At 39.1% G+C, this 18,025-nt stretch overlaps 1 protein-coding gene across 1 annotated transcript in view; it reads left to right on the top strand.

Annotated features, from left to right (window-relative positions):
• PDZRN4 (PDZ domain containing ring finger 4) overlaps positions 1-18,025 on the top strand; it is a 363,161-nt gene that overhangs the window by 280,922 nt on the left and 64,214 nt on the right. Inside the window, exons 4-5 of the mRNA XM_042946263.1 lie at positions 11,311-11,567; positions 14,678-14,780. Coding sequence (XP_042802197.1) covers positions 11,311-11,567; positions 14,678-14,780 — 360 coding nt within the window. The remainder of the gene's footprint in view (positions 1-11,310; positions 11,568-14,677; positions 14,781-18,025) is intronic.

Genomic DNA, 18,025 nt, shown 5'->3' on the forward strand with positions numbered 1-18,025 from the left:
CAATAGCTACTTAGAATGCCTTTATGCCTTTCTACTTAAAATTCAATTTCTACAGCTTGCATTTCCTTACAGTGTGGATTTGATTAATTGAAGTAGAAACCAAGGCTAGACTGTTGCAGACAATCTGCTAAACTGATAGGTATTAGAATAGGTATGAATGAAAGGATAAGAATATTGTTTTACAACCCTACCCATCTTCTCCTGGTTGGACCATCCATGCTTTACCTGTCTTGATCCAGGCACAGATCATTTTTCCCAGTAACTTCCTAAATGGTTTCCTGATTTCCATTCAGTTACTTCTCACCACAGTCTTTGGAGTTATCTTCCCCAAACCTAAATGAGACTGTACTACTTTTCTGATGAAAGGTGTTGTTTAAAACAAGTATTTTAGGGGTGCCTGGGGGCTCCGTTGGTTACATGTCCAACTCTTGATTTCAGCTCAGGTCATGATCTCATAGTTCATGAGTTTGAGTCCTATATCAGGCTCTGCACTGACAGTGCTTGGGACTCTTTCTATCTTCCTCTCTCTCTGTTCCTTCCCCCTTGTCCTCGCTCGCTCTCATTAAATAAATAAATTTTAAAAAATTAAAAATATCAAAAAATACATTACTGTGGCCTATTAAGGACACAGGGATCTGTGTCAGACCCTTCTTTTCCACCTCTTTGCCAGACGTTTACCAAATCCCCCATACTCCATCACACCAGATCTCTCTTTGGTTCCCAGAAGACTGGCTTTTTCATGCCTTTACTCTAAGGTTCCTTTCTTTTTTCCCATCTTTGCAACTTATGAAACTCTTCATCTTTTGAGACCCAACTCAAATGTCAAATCCCTATACTCCTGGGCACATTTAGCTCTTTGTGCTCCCACAGAACATAGTTCATACCTTCAGCTCTTGACAAGTCTGCTTACAATAATAGATGTATATGTTGTTTTCCCAAACAGGTTGTGAAGGGCAGGTGCCTTCCTTGCTCAGCCTCTTATACCTTCTGACCTCAGCGTCCACAACTTTCAAAGGGGGATAAAATACTTGCCTCACATGATCATTTCTGGGTGTGATTGAGAACATATAAGCCAAGTGCTTCGCTCAGCTCCTGGCACATTGTGAATGCTCACTCAGTGCTAACTGATATTATGGTCGTTGTCACGGCCAGGACTGTGAGTGCAGGTATTAGCTTGTATCCCCAGAGAACCGCCTAGTTTCCGTCACTCAAGAGTTAGGAAGGAAGGAGGGAAGGAAGGAAGCATCCCTCAGCAGCATAGCAATCTGTTTGCTGCCTTAGCTGTATTACTTATTTGATCCTACCCACAACTCTGAGGGGTATTAGCATCTCCTGTTCCAGATGAAGAAACTGAGGCTCAGTGACTTTAAATAACTTACTCAGCGTGACACAGCTAATACTGAAACTCTTTAGATCCCAGTTCTGAATGCTTCCTGCATCTACAACTTTGATGGATTAGTGGGGCTTCTGAGCGGAGCTTCTGAGTGGGGCTTGCCCTTGTGTGCCACTCAAATAATTTACATATTTCAGTAAATGGAATAATCTGGGTAACTGGGCTACCTAATGGAGCTGGGCAGTGAAAGGAAAGCAGTTTGCATGTAAACACAGGCAACGTTCATGACAAATCCAATCACATTTGTTTTAACATGGATTTTGCTAGGGAAATGAAAAGTTAGCACATGTTTATTGAGTATCAAGTATGTACCAAGCATGGCTCTGGGACTTTAAACTACAGCACTGAACAGAACTGTTAGTTTCTTGTCATTGAATGTTTTTTTGTTTGTTTGTTTGTTTTTGTTTTTGTTTTTGCACAGAAGCATTTAAGTAGGGATTGCTTTTGGAGATAGGGTACAGCGAAATTTTGGTGAAGATGTTATTGGCATCTTTGATGTTCTTATGACAGATGCCATGTTACGAATAATTCACTATCTCCTGATTCTTTATTAGTAGCTACGTGGAACACTTGTATTCCTTTCATTTAACAGATGGTTATTTTTGGCACTTCTTTGGCACTATGCTACTGTGGCTGATGGCTGAGACCCAAGGTTATGTTCTTGATATCCATATATCCCCTAAGAACAAAAAATGAGACCAAGAGATCTTGTCCAGGGGCTAAGAGCACATTTCCTCTTTTTCAGTGAATATGAAAACAAATTGCTCTAAATCCTCAGTTATTGATGCTGTTTATAGTAATTTTTAAAAAGAAACTCTGGGTCATTTAATTACGATGAAGATTTTGCCCAGTGAAATAATGTGAGTTCATTTTAAAAGAATTTGCCCTATATATGCCTTATGTCTTTACACCCTTAGGCCCAGTCCAGAAAATGTTAGGTCTGCCTGAGAATTTCTCATTAAGTTTAACATACTTGGATCTGATATGTCAAAACTCAATGGATAGGTTTATTAATAATCAGTTACATCAGCTTAGTATTATCTTAGGAAGTAAAAGGTCAGTAAGTAGTTGTTATCCTACCATTTTATCAGTGGACTCTTCTCCAAAGACTTCAAGTCATTATTCACTGCTTATAGAGTCACTTGAAATATAAAAAGTCTTTTTATAGTAATGAAAGAGCTCCCACAATTAGCCAGAAGGCAGCCATCTATCTTTTTAAATAGCTCAGCTTGGAGGAGAACAGGATTTCAGGTGATATTCAGTAGATGAATTGTTATGACAAGATAAAGTTGGTGATACCAATCTGTGTTTTTTGCTGTAGGGATGTGTGTGTGTGTGTGTGTGTGTGTGTGTGTGCGCGCGCGCGCGCACACACACACACACATGTCCACAAGAAAAAAAAAAGACATTCAGTGCAGAGTAGGAATTTGTTTCTCTAAAGATATGCAAATACAGAAGTAAACTCTGAAGAAGCTGTGTCCAACAATTCCTTACAATTATTATTAACTCTAAGTGATTACAACACGAATCTGTTTTTAGCTAATAACTGATACAATAGGATTTTGAAACATTTTATTTCAACATAATTTCAGGCTTCCCGAAAAGTTTTAGTAAGAGTAGTACAAAGAATTTTCAAATACCATTCATCTAGATTCCCCAGATTTTAACATTACATTACATTTGCTTTAGATTCATCCTCTACCTTCCCCCACCTCTCACCCTCTCTTTTTCATGAAGTTCTAAGGGTTAAGATCACCAGTAACAGACAAATCCATACTACTTGCCTCCTGATAGGATAGATGGAGAAAGACACAACACCACTTCTAGGCATTCTTGCCAAAAACACAAAACCTGTACCTAATCAAGGAAACACACTAGACAAAGACACACTGAGGGATATTCTGTGAAATAACTATGCATATCAAATATATGAGTACTTTAGATTTGCTATGTGATCTCAATAAAAGTTGTACTTTCTTTCTCCCTTAAAAATGCGACTTTTGCTAAATCCGAGAAACTGGTAATTGTATTTTTGATGCAACTAATTTTGCTAGTGAACTTAATTTGCAAAGATGGTAAGTTTCAACTTTTACCATACGTTTTTGTTATTGTTTGAATCAGAGAAGTTTATGTCTCGTTCTATCAGGCAGGGCCCCAGAAGGAAACGGAAGTCACAAAGGATTTAATTGAAGCGAATTTAATGATGGAGCAACTTACAGGGGGTGTGAGCAGAGTTAAAAAGAACATAGGAAATCGCAGTATAAAGAAGTCCTTACTGCCCATACCCTTGAAGAGGGACATTGAATGAGAGATGTGAACAGAACCTAGCAAGATCTGGTGTCCTGAAAGCCAGGTGGAGAGGGAGCTGGATAAAGACATATCGTACTAGCTCTCTTACCATTAACCGAACCAAACAAAATACATAAAGCAGGGAGCACAGTGACGCAGTATACAGTGGTCAGTGTCCCAGAGCACCGAACTGGGTAGACTAGACTGTACATCTGATGGACAAACTAAGAACCGCCAGCTCATGTGCCAAAAAACAGATACCTCCATTTCTTTCATTAACATAATTGAAATAAATCCATTTATATGAAGGTTAAAAAAAAAACTATGTTGCATATATTTCAATTTATTTCCCTCAGTAAGAATCAAAACATACCATGACCTGTTCTTTAATAACAGGGATAATTTATATAAATAATCACTTCCAAATGGGAAAGCTTAGAAGAGAAGAATGTGGCAGTGGGAATCAGGAAAGAAACAGAAAATACAGAGGAAGGGCTACAAAAAATAAAACAAAAGATAATCAAGGGAAAAAGCAATTAGGAAAGGTGCATCCCCAAGATTGCCTATAACCAAAATGATCAATTTGTTCAAGAATAGTTCTGATAAATTCACAAAGAATGGGTCTACAATATCTTGATAAGAAAGGTTGAAGATGAGTCATGCTTGCATTTGGGAATACCTCACTATCAAAGTGTGCGGTGAAAGGGATCAGGAAGTAGCACACTGTCCTACAACAGTGACCTCAGTGTCACAATCAATTAGTTAAATGTAACAATAGGCTTTCGAAATATCACCTTGGGTTACCGGGGGTCTGCAATTCATTACTATTATATGTATGAGCCTTTTTAACATATTCAGTTTTTTAGGTTGTGAATGTATATCATGTCACGCAAAGGTTATTAAGGACAAATCCCACAACGTCACAAATTACGAAGGTTAGGCAATAGTCTTTACTGGTAAAACATACAAGTCAGGAGTGAGTAGCATGGGGAGTTGTGCAGGGTCCACAAACTGATGGACATGCATTGTTTCTGTAGTCCAGTGAAGGGATCCCCACCCACTGTTGCTCTCTTCTTTCGGAAACATTATCAGTAAGGAAACAGACTACAAGAATTTCAGAATATCCGGGTTAGAAGTTAGTGACTTCCATTTGGCTGGGAAAGCCAGTTGCCTTGCGCAGGGGGACTTTGGAGCTCAAAGCTGTAGCACCCCCACACACCAGGAAAATGAATGAAGCTACCAGTCCCTCATAGTCCAAGCTTGCCAGAAGGAACCCCAGGATCACTTTTGGGTAAGTCTGCCTATTATATCAATGTGATCATTACATATTCGCGTCTAAAAATCCAGTAACCATGCTTTCAAAGCAGATCACTGCAGATCACACAGACTTTTGGCTTAATGCAGTTTAACATTTCTTGTATTCTTCTAAAATTACATCATTTTCACAAACCCACCAGTGGTTATTTTGTTCATTGATAACAGTAAAGCAGGTCAAAATTAATTTTGTCAATCTTTCACTAGGTTTTCTTCATATAATTTTGCACAATTCTTATTCTGTGTGTTCTTTTTACTATAAATATTTTTTCTCCTGTGCTATGCTTAATTGATATGACAGATGTCTACATAGAAGCAAACATACCAAAGTTGAGAAAAAAATTATATGCTTAAATTCCCTAAAATGCATTTAAAGATTATATATGACAAGTGTTTTAATGACAATAGGGTTTGGATTATTTTACATTTCTTCCATACCAAACATTTTAGCACCAATTTAAATATCATTTCTTCCTTTTATAAAATGTTACCAGGCCATGTTTTTACAACACCTCCATAACTATCAGAGAAGTTGATCAGCATTCACATAGAGCCTTTCATCAAAATTAATTCCACATTTACTTGTGAAGGGGGAGATCTTATAAACTGGCATTGCCCAACTAGAATTATACTACTTGGCTCTGAGGATCTATATGTAAACCATAGTAGATGATAGCACTGTATTATATAATTGAAATTTGCTAAGAGAGTAGAACTTAAATGTTCTCACCAAAAAAATTAATTAATCAATATGTGAAATGATGGATGTGTTAAGTAACTAGATGGTTGGAATCCTTTAATGGTATATACATATACCAAATCAACACAGTGTACACATTAAATGTCTTACCATTTTCCATGTCATCTATACCTCAGTAAAGTGCAATGAATGAATGAGTGAATGAATGAGTGAGTGAGTGAATAAAAATTTTGTAAACATAAAAACTAATAATATTCAAGTTGAAGATTGGTCGATGTCACTTGCACGTAATCTACAGTATTCTATGCTTCTTCTCTTGAGTTTTCTTATATGCATTCTCCTATGAAAGGCACAGATGCATAAAAGGCCTTATTTTTCATAAGAGGAAACAGAGGTTTGGAAACCCTCATCATTCCCAAACAGCTGACTCTGGAAATGGCAACTCACCAGGGTGACTTGGTTATTCACGCACTTGTTTGCACTTCAAAAGGAAAAAAAAGAAAAGCCTGTTTGTTTTCTGATACTCAAGAAAATTTTGCATGTGGCTGGATTTGGAGGAATAATCAAAGTAGCACAGCTCATATCCAAGCTGAGGCCACCAGTCACTCTGGGGAGGTTGCTGACAAGTGGCCCAGATTTTGCAGTTTATCCAAAAGGGTAGATTGTTCGTTAAACAGAAGCCTCATCAAACATTGCCGTGATATGGTTTACATATGAAAAGCTATATTCTTTACTTAACATTCACAAGTTGCTTATGGATTAATTAGCCCATCTGCCACAACAAATGTATTCACACTTCTTTTGCATTGGTTGCTGAAAAGTGACTGCCTTTCTCCTATCCACTTAGCCCTATCAGTATAATGGAAAATAACTTTTTAGAAACAAGACACTTAATTTTTCAACTTATAAGTTCAGGGGTAAGAGAAAAACCTTCCCAGAAGATTGTTTCCCACGATTGGTTTTTCTTTTAGTCACCAAGTATTCGTTTATTTGTTGGTTCATCTGACTGTCTTACAACTGCTCCAAGTTTGATATGATTAAGACTGCTCCTGGGGCACCTGGGTGGCTTAGTCAGTTGAGCGTCCGACTTTGGCTCAGGTCATGATCTCATGGCTCGTGAGTTCGAGCCCCGCATCAGGCTCTGTGCTGACAGCTCAGAGCCTGGAGCCTGGTTCAGATTCTGTGTCTCCCTCTCTCTTGCCCCTCCCCCGCTCATGCTCTGTCTGTCTGTCTCTCTCTCTCTCTCAAAAATAAATAAGCATTAAAAAAAAAGAATTTTTTTAAATAAAAAAAAAAGACTGCTCCTTCCATGTGCTTCCAGTCCCAAATTTACAAGGGCAACCACATATCTCTATTGTAGAACTTCTTCAATTGACATCTTCTCCTTTCTTATGCTGTGGCCAGTTCTGATCACCTCTTTAGATGCACAGTGTGCTGGTTTCTCCTCTATCTCAAATCAGGTGGCTTAATCATCATTTGAGAGTCCATTTGTCCCACTCTGGCACCTATAGCCCTTTGTCAAATAGCAATCACACAAGTCTTTTCAGTTATACTCCAATTGCTATACTCTCGTTAAGTAGTGGTAGAACCAAATCTGTTTTGGCCACAATTATCAAAATGCCAGATGTGATAGTAATAGAGGGAATTATCTCGTAGACTCCTCATGTTTATTATGACTCTAACCTGTCACCTGTGCCATTCAACAACGACTTCACAAAAAAGTCTCTTTCTCAATGCCATGTTTCAATCAAATCTCCAGCCTTTTTGAAACCCTTCTGGATGTAAACTTCAAACTCAAACCCCATGACAGATGGGTGTTTCTCCCTAATTTTCAAATTACCTTTCTTCTCTTCCCATCAGTTTTGCTCCCAACCCTTTTTATCTAGTTTTTTTTTTTCTCCTGAAAATCAACTTCTCTCTTACTCTCCTAGGATTTTTGTTTCCCTCCATTTATTTAGCATCTAGAACATTTTGGCTACTTATATTAAATGGGACACTGTTAACAGAGGGCTTCTCCATCTCCTGTCTCATTTTCACAAAACAAATAAAAATTGTATGTTGTTTGTACCAAAGCAAGATTGAGACAAGAAAGAAAGAAGGGGGAGGGGGAGAGGAAGCACAGGAAGGAGAGAGGTAGAGAAAATGATAGAAATGGAATAGAATGATAAGGATGTGGCACCATGAAATATTAGATACCTTGCTGTTGGTTTAGGATCTAGCCACTTGGGAAAAATGAAGTGTGGCTACTGATTTATTTGTTAATTTACTACAAAATTTTTTCTACGGTATTAAAACCTCAGGTATTCTTCCATGTTCTTCTTCCCCGGTGTAATTGATGATAACTGAGCAAAGCAACTGCCAGAAACTCCCAATTAAGCTATTGTTTTCTGTTGTTGTGAAAGGCATAATTTATAAAATGGTGACCTTTTGGTAGGCTAACAGTATGTTGATGAACTTCAAGTGAAGTGAAAAAAAAAGTGTTTTGTTATCATCAGTGCTTACATTTTCTAAGAGATCATGTGAGACAGAGCCTTTAAAGGTCATAGACTTCTTTACTTTGAGAGATATTAAATAGCTTATGAAAATAGAGGTCAGCTGCATGATAACTGGAAGAAAAGAGCATTCCCAATGGGGAAGTAAGATATTTGAGATTATATTGACTGTCCTTTTTGAAGATTGTATTTGATTGTCCTTAAAGCAGAAAATGAAATTTGCATATAAATGCTATAATTGTAAATGAATGAATGTACAGGTCTTAAAATCAATACCTATTGATCTTGCTGTAAGAACGCTAATATGGTCTGCATATACTAAGTATTATAATAAGAACTAATTATTTCACAGTCTAAAATAGTCTTTAGTAATTTTTATGTTTCTGCTTAAATTGTTATACTTTTCTGGATTTTGCAAAAAATAATCATGAATCAATAAGGAGCCCACTTTTTAAAATTATTCTTGCTTCGAAAATCACTAAAACAAGTAAGAAACAACAGAATACCAAGACTTGATTATAGGCAACGTGCTGAGACACCTTGAGGAAGAAATAGAATAATGGCATTAGTCTGTCCACTACTTAATGGCACACAATTTATGTGTTAGAAGGATTTAATGTGTGACTGGAAGACACCCTGGCCACAAATTATTTTTCCCTTTACCCTCAGATACTGCTTGAAGTCCTTCAAAAAGGGCACTGTCTTCTTTCATTCTACCACTGTTGGAGGTCACTTTAAATGAAAAGCTTTAACATATTGACATGTTCCAGTAGGTTTTAAGTAGTCGATAATAGATTATGACCAAGAATTCTTTTCAGAGTAGGAAGGGTGTAAGACTTTCCCAAAATGGATATTCACTAATCTGAAGGGACACCATAAAGTGGGAAGCCTGGAGACAAATGGCAATTTCTCCCTACCACATAGATCCTGGTAGAACAATCTTACTTACCATTGGATCATCTTCTACAACCCTGAAACTTAGAAATACTGACCACGGTATGAAACATAAAGATGATACCAGCCAACATGAGAGGCTAGATTTTAGGCTGTGTTTTTCCATTCTTGGACTTCACTTATCATCTGTTGATGACACATCCTCAGGGGAGACAGTGGTGGGCCTAGCCCAAAGTGTCATTGTCCAGTAGTTCAAAGAATGAATGCCTGTGTCCATACCTGTCCCTTCTACACATATTCCCATATGCCCAAAGTCATCCAGACATCTCAAGGGTGTACCAATAAAAATTTAGTAGTCACGTTCAAGTTTAGTCCTTGGAGAAAAGAATCAGAGTGAGAATTTACAGAATAGAGAATGTGGGCACACTGGTAGGTAACCATTCACATCTTTTACTGAAGTTTCTTACTAGTGATCCAAGAACTGTACTGGGACATATTTTGCTGGTGAGGAAACTTAATTGCTCAATTTTTGAAGGCACATTAACTCTTTCAGGGTCCATTGAGTAAATTAGCTCCTCCAGGTCATTAAACCTGTCTCTACATGACATGACGATTTCTACCTGGCATTGCATCATTTACCCCCAAACACCCCATACTTGCTCTGAGCACATACATATTCTTTGTCTACTCAGGGAGAGAGAATGTGCTCATTTGGATGTCAGCAACTGTTCTAATACTGCAACTCAGCGACTCCCTTTGCTTCTTTTTAAGGCACCCAGGGATCTCTAAGGATTTGCTGGTGCATAGCAGTTATCAGAGCCTCCCCACCAGGCGGGTGGCTTAGTTGTCTAGAAATGGTATAATTTCAGGGGTTTTAAGCACAGTATTGTGCCCCCAAGTATCTCTTCCTATCTGCAAAAGCCAACATTATTGATTCATTTAGGGTGGGAATTGTGCTGTAGTCCTTGATGCTGTAGTCCTTTATTAAAACACAACTTCCACTAAGGGACTCTGCTCTCAGGACCCATTTTAGAGAAATAAATGGACAGCTATTTGAGAGCAATCTGTACTGCCATTGGGGAGGATGTTTAGAAGAGTGTGTGACTGTTTGGAATGCCACAAAGTCTAGGGAACGGCATTGGCTCTTGATGGTTAGGCATGGGAGAGTCTCATAAAAACAATGATTTTTTCTCTTCCACATGCCAATGGTTGGCCCTGCTGAGAAGCACTGGTGGAGGGCAAAGGTAAATGTTCCCTATTTCTCTGTTCTGTCCAGGGCTACCTTGGAGAGTCATAAATGGGTATAAATAAACACAGGTGAGGATCCAACTGCACATAGTATACTCAGACATGTTTTAGAGCAGTGTTCCTTTCAAGTGCATCTAAATCAGCTGGGATTTGTTAATATGCCAATTCTGATTCAGCGGGTCTGGGATAGGGCCAGGGATTCTGCATTTCTAATAATCTCTTATGTGATGCTTAGCTGTGGGTCCACAGACCACACAGAATAGCAACGATTTAAGATAAAACGTACATGACAATGACATGGTCTTGGATTCAAAAGTGATGAAAATGAAAGAAATTTGACAACACCAAAAAATTGGATTTCAGGCCAGTAAGACTTGGATTAAATATTGAAAATCCCATCAAGAGATTGATAGAACATTAAAAAAAAAAAAAGATATACTTAACATTTCTATCTATCTGAAGATTTGGGTAAATGTTTTCTGAGGCTGATGTGTTATTTAAATTTTTAAGTCTAGGCACGCCTGGGAGGCTCAGTCAGTTAAGCGTCCAACTTTGGCTCAGGTCATGATCTCACCATTCCCGAGTTCGAGCCCCATGTCGGGCTGTGTGCTGACTGCTCAGCGCCTGGAGCCTGCTTTAGATCGGTGTCTCTGTCTCTTTCTGCCCCTCCCCCACTCATGCTGTCTCTGTCTCTCAAAAATAAATAAATGTTAAAAAAAAATTATAAAAAAAAATTTTAAGTCTTTAACTGAGGATCCTCACGATGTACTTCCTAAAGAAACAAGAAGCAGTTGTTTTCCTAATCTTCACCTCCGCATGTTGGTGAAGAGTTCAATAAATGTCAGTGTCTGATTAAATATTGCGTTACAAAACTCGTATCAGAGCTGGTTTAAACTCACCCTCCCTACCCTTTATTAATCTACGATGACAGCCTCTCTGTTCTTTTCTCTGAGATGAGAAATGTGCTTTTATCTTCACAGGTCAATGGGAAGGATCTCTCAAAGGCCACCCATGAAGAGGCAGTGGAAGCTTTTCGAAATGCCAAGGAACCCATTGTGGTCCAGGTGCTAAGACGGACGCCTCTCAGTAAACCCGCATATGGAACGGCCCCGGAAGTGCAGCTCATGGACGCCAGCACTCAGACAGACATCACCTTTGAACACATCATGGCTCTGGCCAAACTTAGACCACCTACCCCTCCAGTGCCAGACATCTGTCCATTTCTGCTCTCAGACAGGTATCTTTCCTGTCATTTTTCCCACAGCCCTATTTGTTGTCATTCAGCCGTGTCAAGTAGGGGTTGGAGAGAATCAGTCACGCTAGCAAGTTGACAATTAGAGAGACAGGATCTCAGTTCTGTTTGGAAAATGTCTCTGCCGTGTCTGTATCCAATTAGTTCTCAGCTGCCCCTGCTAGCTACTTTCCCTGACCCACAGAGTTGCTTCACTTTGGGAATCCTGCTTGCTGAGGAGCGATGAAAAATTCTGGCTCTGATTAGTTCATCTTCATATTTCCAGCCATCAAAAGCCTTATGCCACTCATGAGCATTGGTCAGGGAAATAGCTTCTCTCACCAAAGCTGCCAAAAACCTTATTAAGACTGACACAGAAGTGACATGTTGGCAGTATATTCTCCTCTGTGAGTTGCCGTTCTCCCTTTCACTCTTTTGCTTTTCTCTTCTTTAAAGGAAAAGCTAGGAAATTAATTTAATTAAAGTGTAATTCTCCAAAGAAAGCAATTACCCAATATATTGAGATGTAAGCAAAAAATCCTGGCTGTCAGTGAGTAAGTACAGAGCACCGTGAAATAAGGATCTATTAAATGAATAGTTCTTCCCAATTTTTACCTAATTTCAAGGGAGTTAGAGATATTCTATTCAAATAATCTTACTTGTACAGTTTTGTTTTATGAGAAAGTGTGTTTTGCCCCATACATTTTGTTCTATGAGCTTTTAAGCAAATGTTCAAACATTATAGACAGTTTGATTTATAAGAACAATAGTCTCTTTGGACTGCATTTTCATTGCCTACTGCAATCCATTTGACACATTATAAAACATGGATCTGATCATGCCAGTTCCCTGCCCTTTAGCGGCTTTTGTTAGGTTCATTCCAGTGGCTCACAGGTGTACATTCGAATCACCTGGTGATTTTGAAAGGCAGTATCAATGCGATGGCTGAATCCCACTTCAGGCCAATTAAAAAGGAGTTTTTAGCGTGAGGCCCGAGCGCCAACATTTTTCAGAAACCACCCTAGGCATTTTTAACGTGCAGCCATGTTTTTGGAAACTGCTCCTTGAAACTTCAAGTCCTGGGAGGGTAGGAGCCCTGTTTATCTTGCTTATGACTCCATTCATGCGTGTATTCCTTATTAAATAGCCCCCTTCATCAGGCACTGGAACTAGGTGCCGGGCTTAAAACCAGTAACAAAACTAAAGTCACTCCCTCCTGGAGCTTATATTCTAGAGGAGGAGATGAAGAACACACAAGCAAACAAATATATAATATCTTTTAGTACAGCCTGATACAGGGTAGCCTTCCAATAAATACTTTAATGAATGAATAATAGTTAATTTGTATTAGCTAATCTGACACTTGTCAGGTAATATTAGTTTTCATTCATTGACGCATTTAGTCCTCACAACAATCTTTTGAGGGAATGCACCGTATTATTATCATCATGGACATGGGTAGATGTTAGGTAATTTGGCCAAGGTCACATAGCAAGGAAGTGATAGGGCCAGGCTCCTGAGCCTAAGAGGTCAGACCCCAGCACCCACTCTCTTAACCAGTATCCTATGTCGCTCTTCGTAAGTCCTGCAGATCTTAGCTTAGAGGCAGCCTCTTCTAGCAAACTTCCTAGGGCTGCAGAAGGGACATCCCCCCATCTGCTCTCATAGCCTCTATATCTCCCCTTAAGTACCAATCACATCATATTAGCAGTCCCACTTACTGCTCTACCCAATTCATAGGGCAAGAACTGGATTTTGTGCACCAACAGATTTCTAGCACTTGGCGTTGGGCCTAGCATCTGATAGGCAATAAATGTTTATTGAATGAATAAGGTGCCCCTCCTGGCAGGGCTCCCTTCTTACCAACTGAAAGATAAGGAAAACACATCAGATGCCCAAAGCAGCAGCAAGCTTAACAGTTTACCAGCTCAAAAGGGTTTTCAGAGCCAGCCCAAATTTAAGCAAGGAGGACTTACCTATTAGAACCAGTAAGCAAGATGCTGCTTATATGGCTTTTGCTATTTGGGGTTCAACTTGATTAACCCTCTGTGGGGACGACAGTCATAGATAGCACTGAGAAAGGGCTGGTAGGGTATTTATGTTGCCTGTGTGAGGGCACCAGGATGCATCTCTCTTGCCTTTCAGTTACAGATAAGGAAACTAATTTATACCACTAACTCCAGTTTTTCAACAATGTCTACACTGGCAGGACTTAGAGCTTTCACTTGCCACCAGCTTGGTTAAACACACTGAGGCTTTTTCACTGATTTTTAAACATAGAGATGCCCTCATGCCCTTTACTGTTAAACTGTGCTTAGCATTCATATGGTCTAATGTATAGGATCCATATCATGCCATACAGTAATTTTAAAGCACTTCTATGAATTATTTAAGATGTTTGTCCAAAATCAGATATATAAAAGTCAAATACAATGCCCTGGGTCCCCCTCATTTCCTTTAATCTTCTCTCCATCCCCAAGAATTTTCTGAAGGGATTATGAAGCCCAATGGCTTCTAGGAATTTCCAGTGAGGTATCACCATGAATACTGATTAATATTTGTGCACGGACCCTCCATCAGAAAGGGGGAAATGTGGTTATGAAGGAGAACGAGGTCTTAAGGAATGAGGGTAATGGGAGTATGTTTTACAATCTGAAAAATAGGTGCTTTTGAAAACAGATTCAGAAAACATTTTGGGGCTGTGTATTATGAAATTGGTAGTACTTTGTTACCAAATCCACCTCTTTGGGTAGAGTGCGGTCTCAAAGGCCACACACCCATGTTTGGAGCAAGTCACATTTGGTGGAATGAACACAGGCCAGGTGGTATCAGTCAAGCACCATGGCCTGACAGGGGGTTCACACCAGACCCTTCAGAGTACCGTTCTGGCCACGGGCCCCTACTCTTGGTATTCTCTCAGAAAATCAAACTGATGGACCAGTTGTCGAGGAGAAAGAAAACTATTGCTCTTTCTGAGCTTTTAGTTCACTTATAGGCTGGATCACTCCAGGTCTTATTGCAAAGCAGAGAAGACTCAAGTGAAATTTTAAAATCAGTTTTAATCTTTAAACCAACCTTTGTGATCTGCTTCTACCATATTGCTATATTCCCCATAGCTGCCATTCTCTTCATCCGATGGAGCATGAATTTTATGAGGACAATGAGTATCTTTCCAGCTTGCCTGCTGATGCAGACAGAGCAGAGGACTTTGAATATGAGGTAAGATTGTTTTCACACCACTTCACGTTTCTTCACGAAGTTATGGTGGAGGGGGTGCGCCTAACAAGGAAAAAATTAATTTATTGCTGCAAGAAATATTTTGTCTATTACATATCTAGGGTGAGCTCTTTTAAGAACTATTTGTTTTAGTGTTTGGTTCTAGTATTTTCAATATATTGGAAAACATGTTTATCATATAAGCTTGAAAGTAATTTGCTCACATTTATGTTGCTTTTTATAAATATTATATCAGCTACCTTTTCCTTCTTTCTATAATGTAAGGTATTTTCCAAGTAGAGTTTGAAAAAAATTATATTTAAAACCAAGATTGTGCTTAGTGTTTTCATTTATTGCATAGTACTTTTATTTTAGCTGATAAACTAGATTGTATTATATTAGTAATATTTTCCTTCACTTATTCAATATTCTCTTTATTTGTGACTCAAGTATATACTCTAAACTGTAGTTTCACTGACTTTCTAGAAAGAGAGATGGCCTAATGCCCTTTGTGGTTTAGCTTTCATACAGTATACGTTAGAGTATCTGTACTGTGATATATAACAATTGCAAAAGCCCATTGATTAATTATTTAAAAGCTTTCACAAAAGTTAAAGGATTTATCCTAATATTTCCTCTGCTGCTGCAGTCTATAAATCTTTGAAAGGTTTCAAACCACTCTGACATTTGGAAATAAAGTAGATTGAGGAGGTAAAGAAGCTTTGGTAAACAGGCAGAGAACCCATGATTATCTGCCCTTTTAATGCTTTAGATGATGTCATACAAGTTCAGCAAAATGTTCTTTTCCATTTTACAACCAGGAAATCCTGAAATCTCTTCCCTTAGGAGAATCTGAAGTCAAATAAGGCCGATTCAGTGAAGCTCACCTAAAGCAAATAGACATTTATTTGAAATCTTCCCCCCCACAAAAGTCATTGCTGGGGATTACAGAAACCATTATTTCTTTTCAGCCAGAATTTGGAAGGATGTGCAGTGATACCTAGTATCTGAGTAGATGGTTGTGGCATTGTTTTGATCCTGCTAATTTTTTATCCCCTATCCATTAAGTTGATTGAAAAGTTTTATTTTATAAATCCACTCAAGGACTGCTGTGCCCCGAAATATCCATTAAGTTTTGTCTTCTCATGAAAAATAAAATACAAAATTGAGTCTCTTATCCAAATAATTCAAGATGAAATGATGTCTTTCTTTCTGTTAATGAATACTTTGGGCTTAGGGACTGGAATTAACTAGATCACTTCAGCTTTTTATTTAGTTTGTGGCTTCAAGCTTTATCAAAATAAATCTGTGTTTGGAGGGAGAGTGTGGAAGAGAGACTTGCTTAGGCTAAGCAGGTTAACAGTAAAAATTACTTTAATTGATTACCATATCGTTGACTATATTACAATACAGACCAATTTTCGTAGCCTTGTATAGGGCTCACTGTAGCTGAACCACATCCTGTTTTTTGAACAATATAAATCTCTAATAGATGCCAGTGTTAGTGTCATGACAGTGGTAAATGCTCAGACAGGTCCTCTGTAGCCTGTAATCTCAACTAATCACAGCATCATAGTCATTAATTTGCTGTCAGCTGTGATTTTCTTGCCGAAGGCATCTTTGTAAGTGATTGGAAAGAAAGAATGTTCCTGAAATTTAAATAAGGAAGAAGTTACTGTGACAGGCTTCAATCATGAGAAAGGATGCATTTGAAAGCATTCTACATGATTAAAGATAGAGGTGGGGGCACAGGGGAATATCCTAAGAATAATTTACCAGATTTAAGAGAGGACAATGGTTCTAACTAGTATCCCTCAGTCTGTTACACTTATGTGACAGAGTGGCACACACCAACCTTCATGACCATGCCAGATTAGACTGTAAAATCTAGTCTGCTGCTATCACCAAAACTGATTGTGGATGCCACATTAAGTGGGAATCTGGATTTAGAAATGACAGTCCCATCTTATGCACTATTGTACTTAGAAGCAGACTGGTCAAGTGCTTCTGTGAGCAGCTAAGATGACCCCAGTTCCTCCAGAAGCTCTGTCATAACCCAGGAGCTCTGAGTATGCAATGGAAGAGTACCTTCATCCAGCACTTTTGTGCCACCTAGAGATTACCAGAAACAAGTCTAATGGCCAAAGAAAGGACTTCATCTCAAAAAAAGATACTCATTTCTCCTCAACCTAAACATGAACACACATCAGCAGGCAATCAGGGAAGTGGAAGGAAGATTCATTTTCCCTCTGCTTTCATTCGTTTCTATCATCAAAATTTAATGAGCACTTAAGATATGGCAGGCTCTTACCTAAGTATGGGATTGATGAAGGTCCTGCCCTAGTGTAGCTTAACCTCTAAGGGAAAAAGGTGGACCACAAACAAATAAGTAAAGACATTATATGTTAGATGGTGATAAGTGCTCCTGGAGAACAACAGCATAGATAATGGAGAAAGGAAATACGTGGTGTTGGGAGGGGGTGTTGCTGTCTTACACAGGGTGGTCAGGGAAGACCTCTCTCATAGGAACCTTAAAGAAAGTAAGAGAGCTAACCATGTAGCTATATGAGTGGGGAACACTCCAGATGAAGGGAAGGCCAAGTACAAGGGACCTGGAGCAGAAGCATGCCTGGCATGTTTAAGGAACAGCAGAAGCCAGTGTGTGATCACAGCAGGGGTGAGGCCCAGAGTGGCAAGAGGTGAAGTCAGAATGAGGAGGGGCTTATGTCAAGGAACTTTATCTTTGATTATGAGGATGGGATGCTGCTGTAGAAGAGCTGAAGCCCAGCAAGATCCCCCTGGCTGCTGGAATGAGTTTGACAGTGGGGAAGCACAGGCTGGTGAGCAGGGAGGTGGATGCACCTGGATGGTGATCCAGGAAGGGCAGAGACATGGTCTGGAAGGACAGCATCCACGCCTGCGCACAGGGCTTTGCCTACATGCCCATGTTTCCATCATTTGCCTCGGAGCTGTGATATAGTGTGTGCTATAGTGGTTTTTCTTCTGACTTTTTAAAAGCAAAATATCATGGACCAGAGTGAAACACAGCTTTTTGGCATCCGCTGAAACTAGCATAATAAATCTACTCTCTAAAAGTCAGGAAGTGTACAGAACTGCATTTCTAAATTTGCTAAAATGCCAGGTATGCAACTTATATAGGCCCTTTTTTAAAGGCCTACTTGCTATTGACTCATTGAACCAAAGCTGATCTGTCTATCTTGTGCATACATATTTAGGGACTTTTAGTG

Source organism: Panthera leo, chromosome B4 (assembly GCF_018350215.1).
Source record: "Panthera leo isolate Ple1 chromosome B4, P.leo_Ple1_pat1.1, whole genome shotgun sequence".
Classification (NCBI taxonomy): Eukaryota; Metazoa; Chordata; class Mammalia; order Carnivora; family Felidae; genus Panthera; species Panthera leo.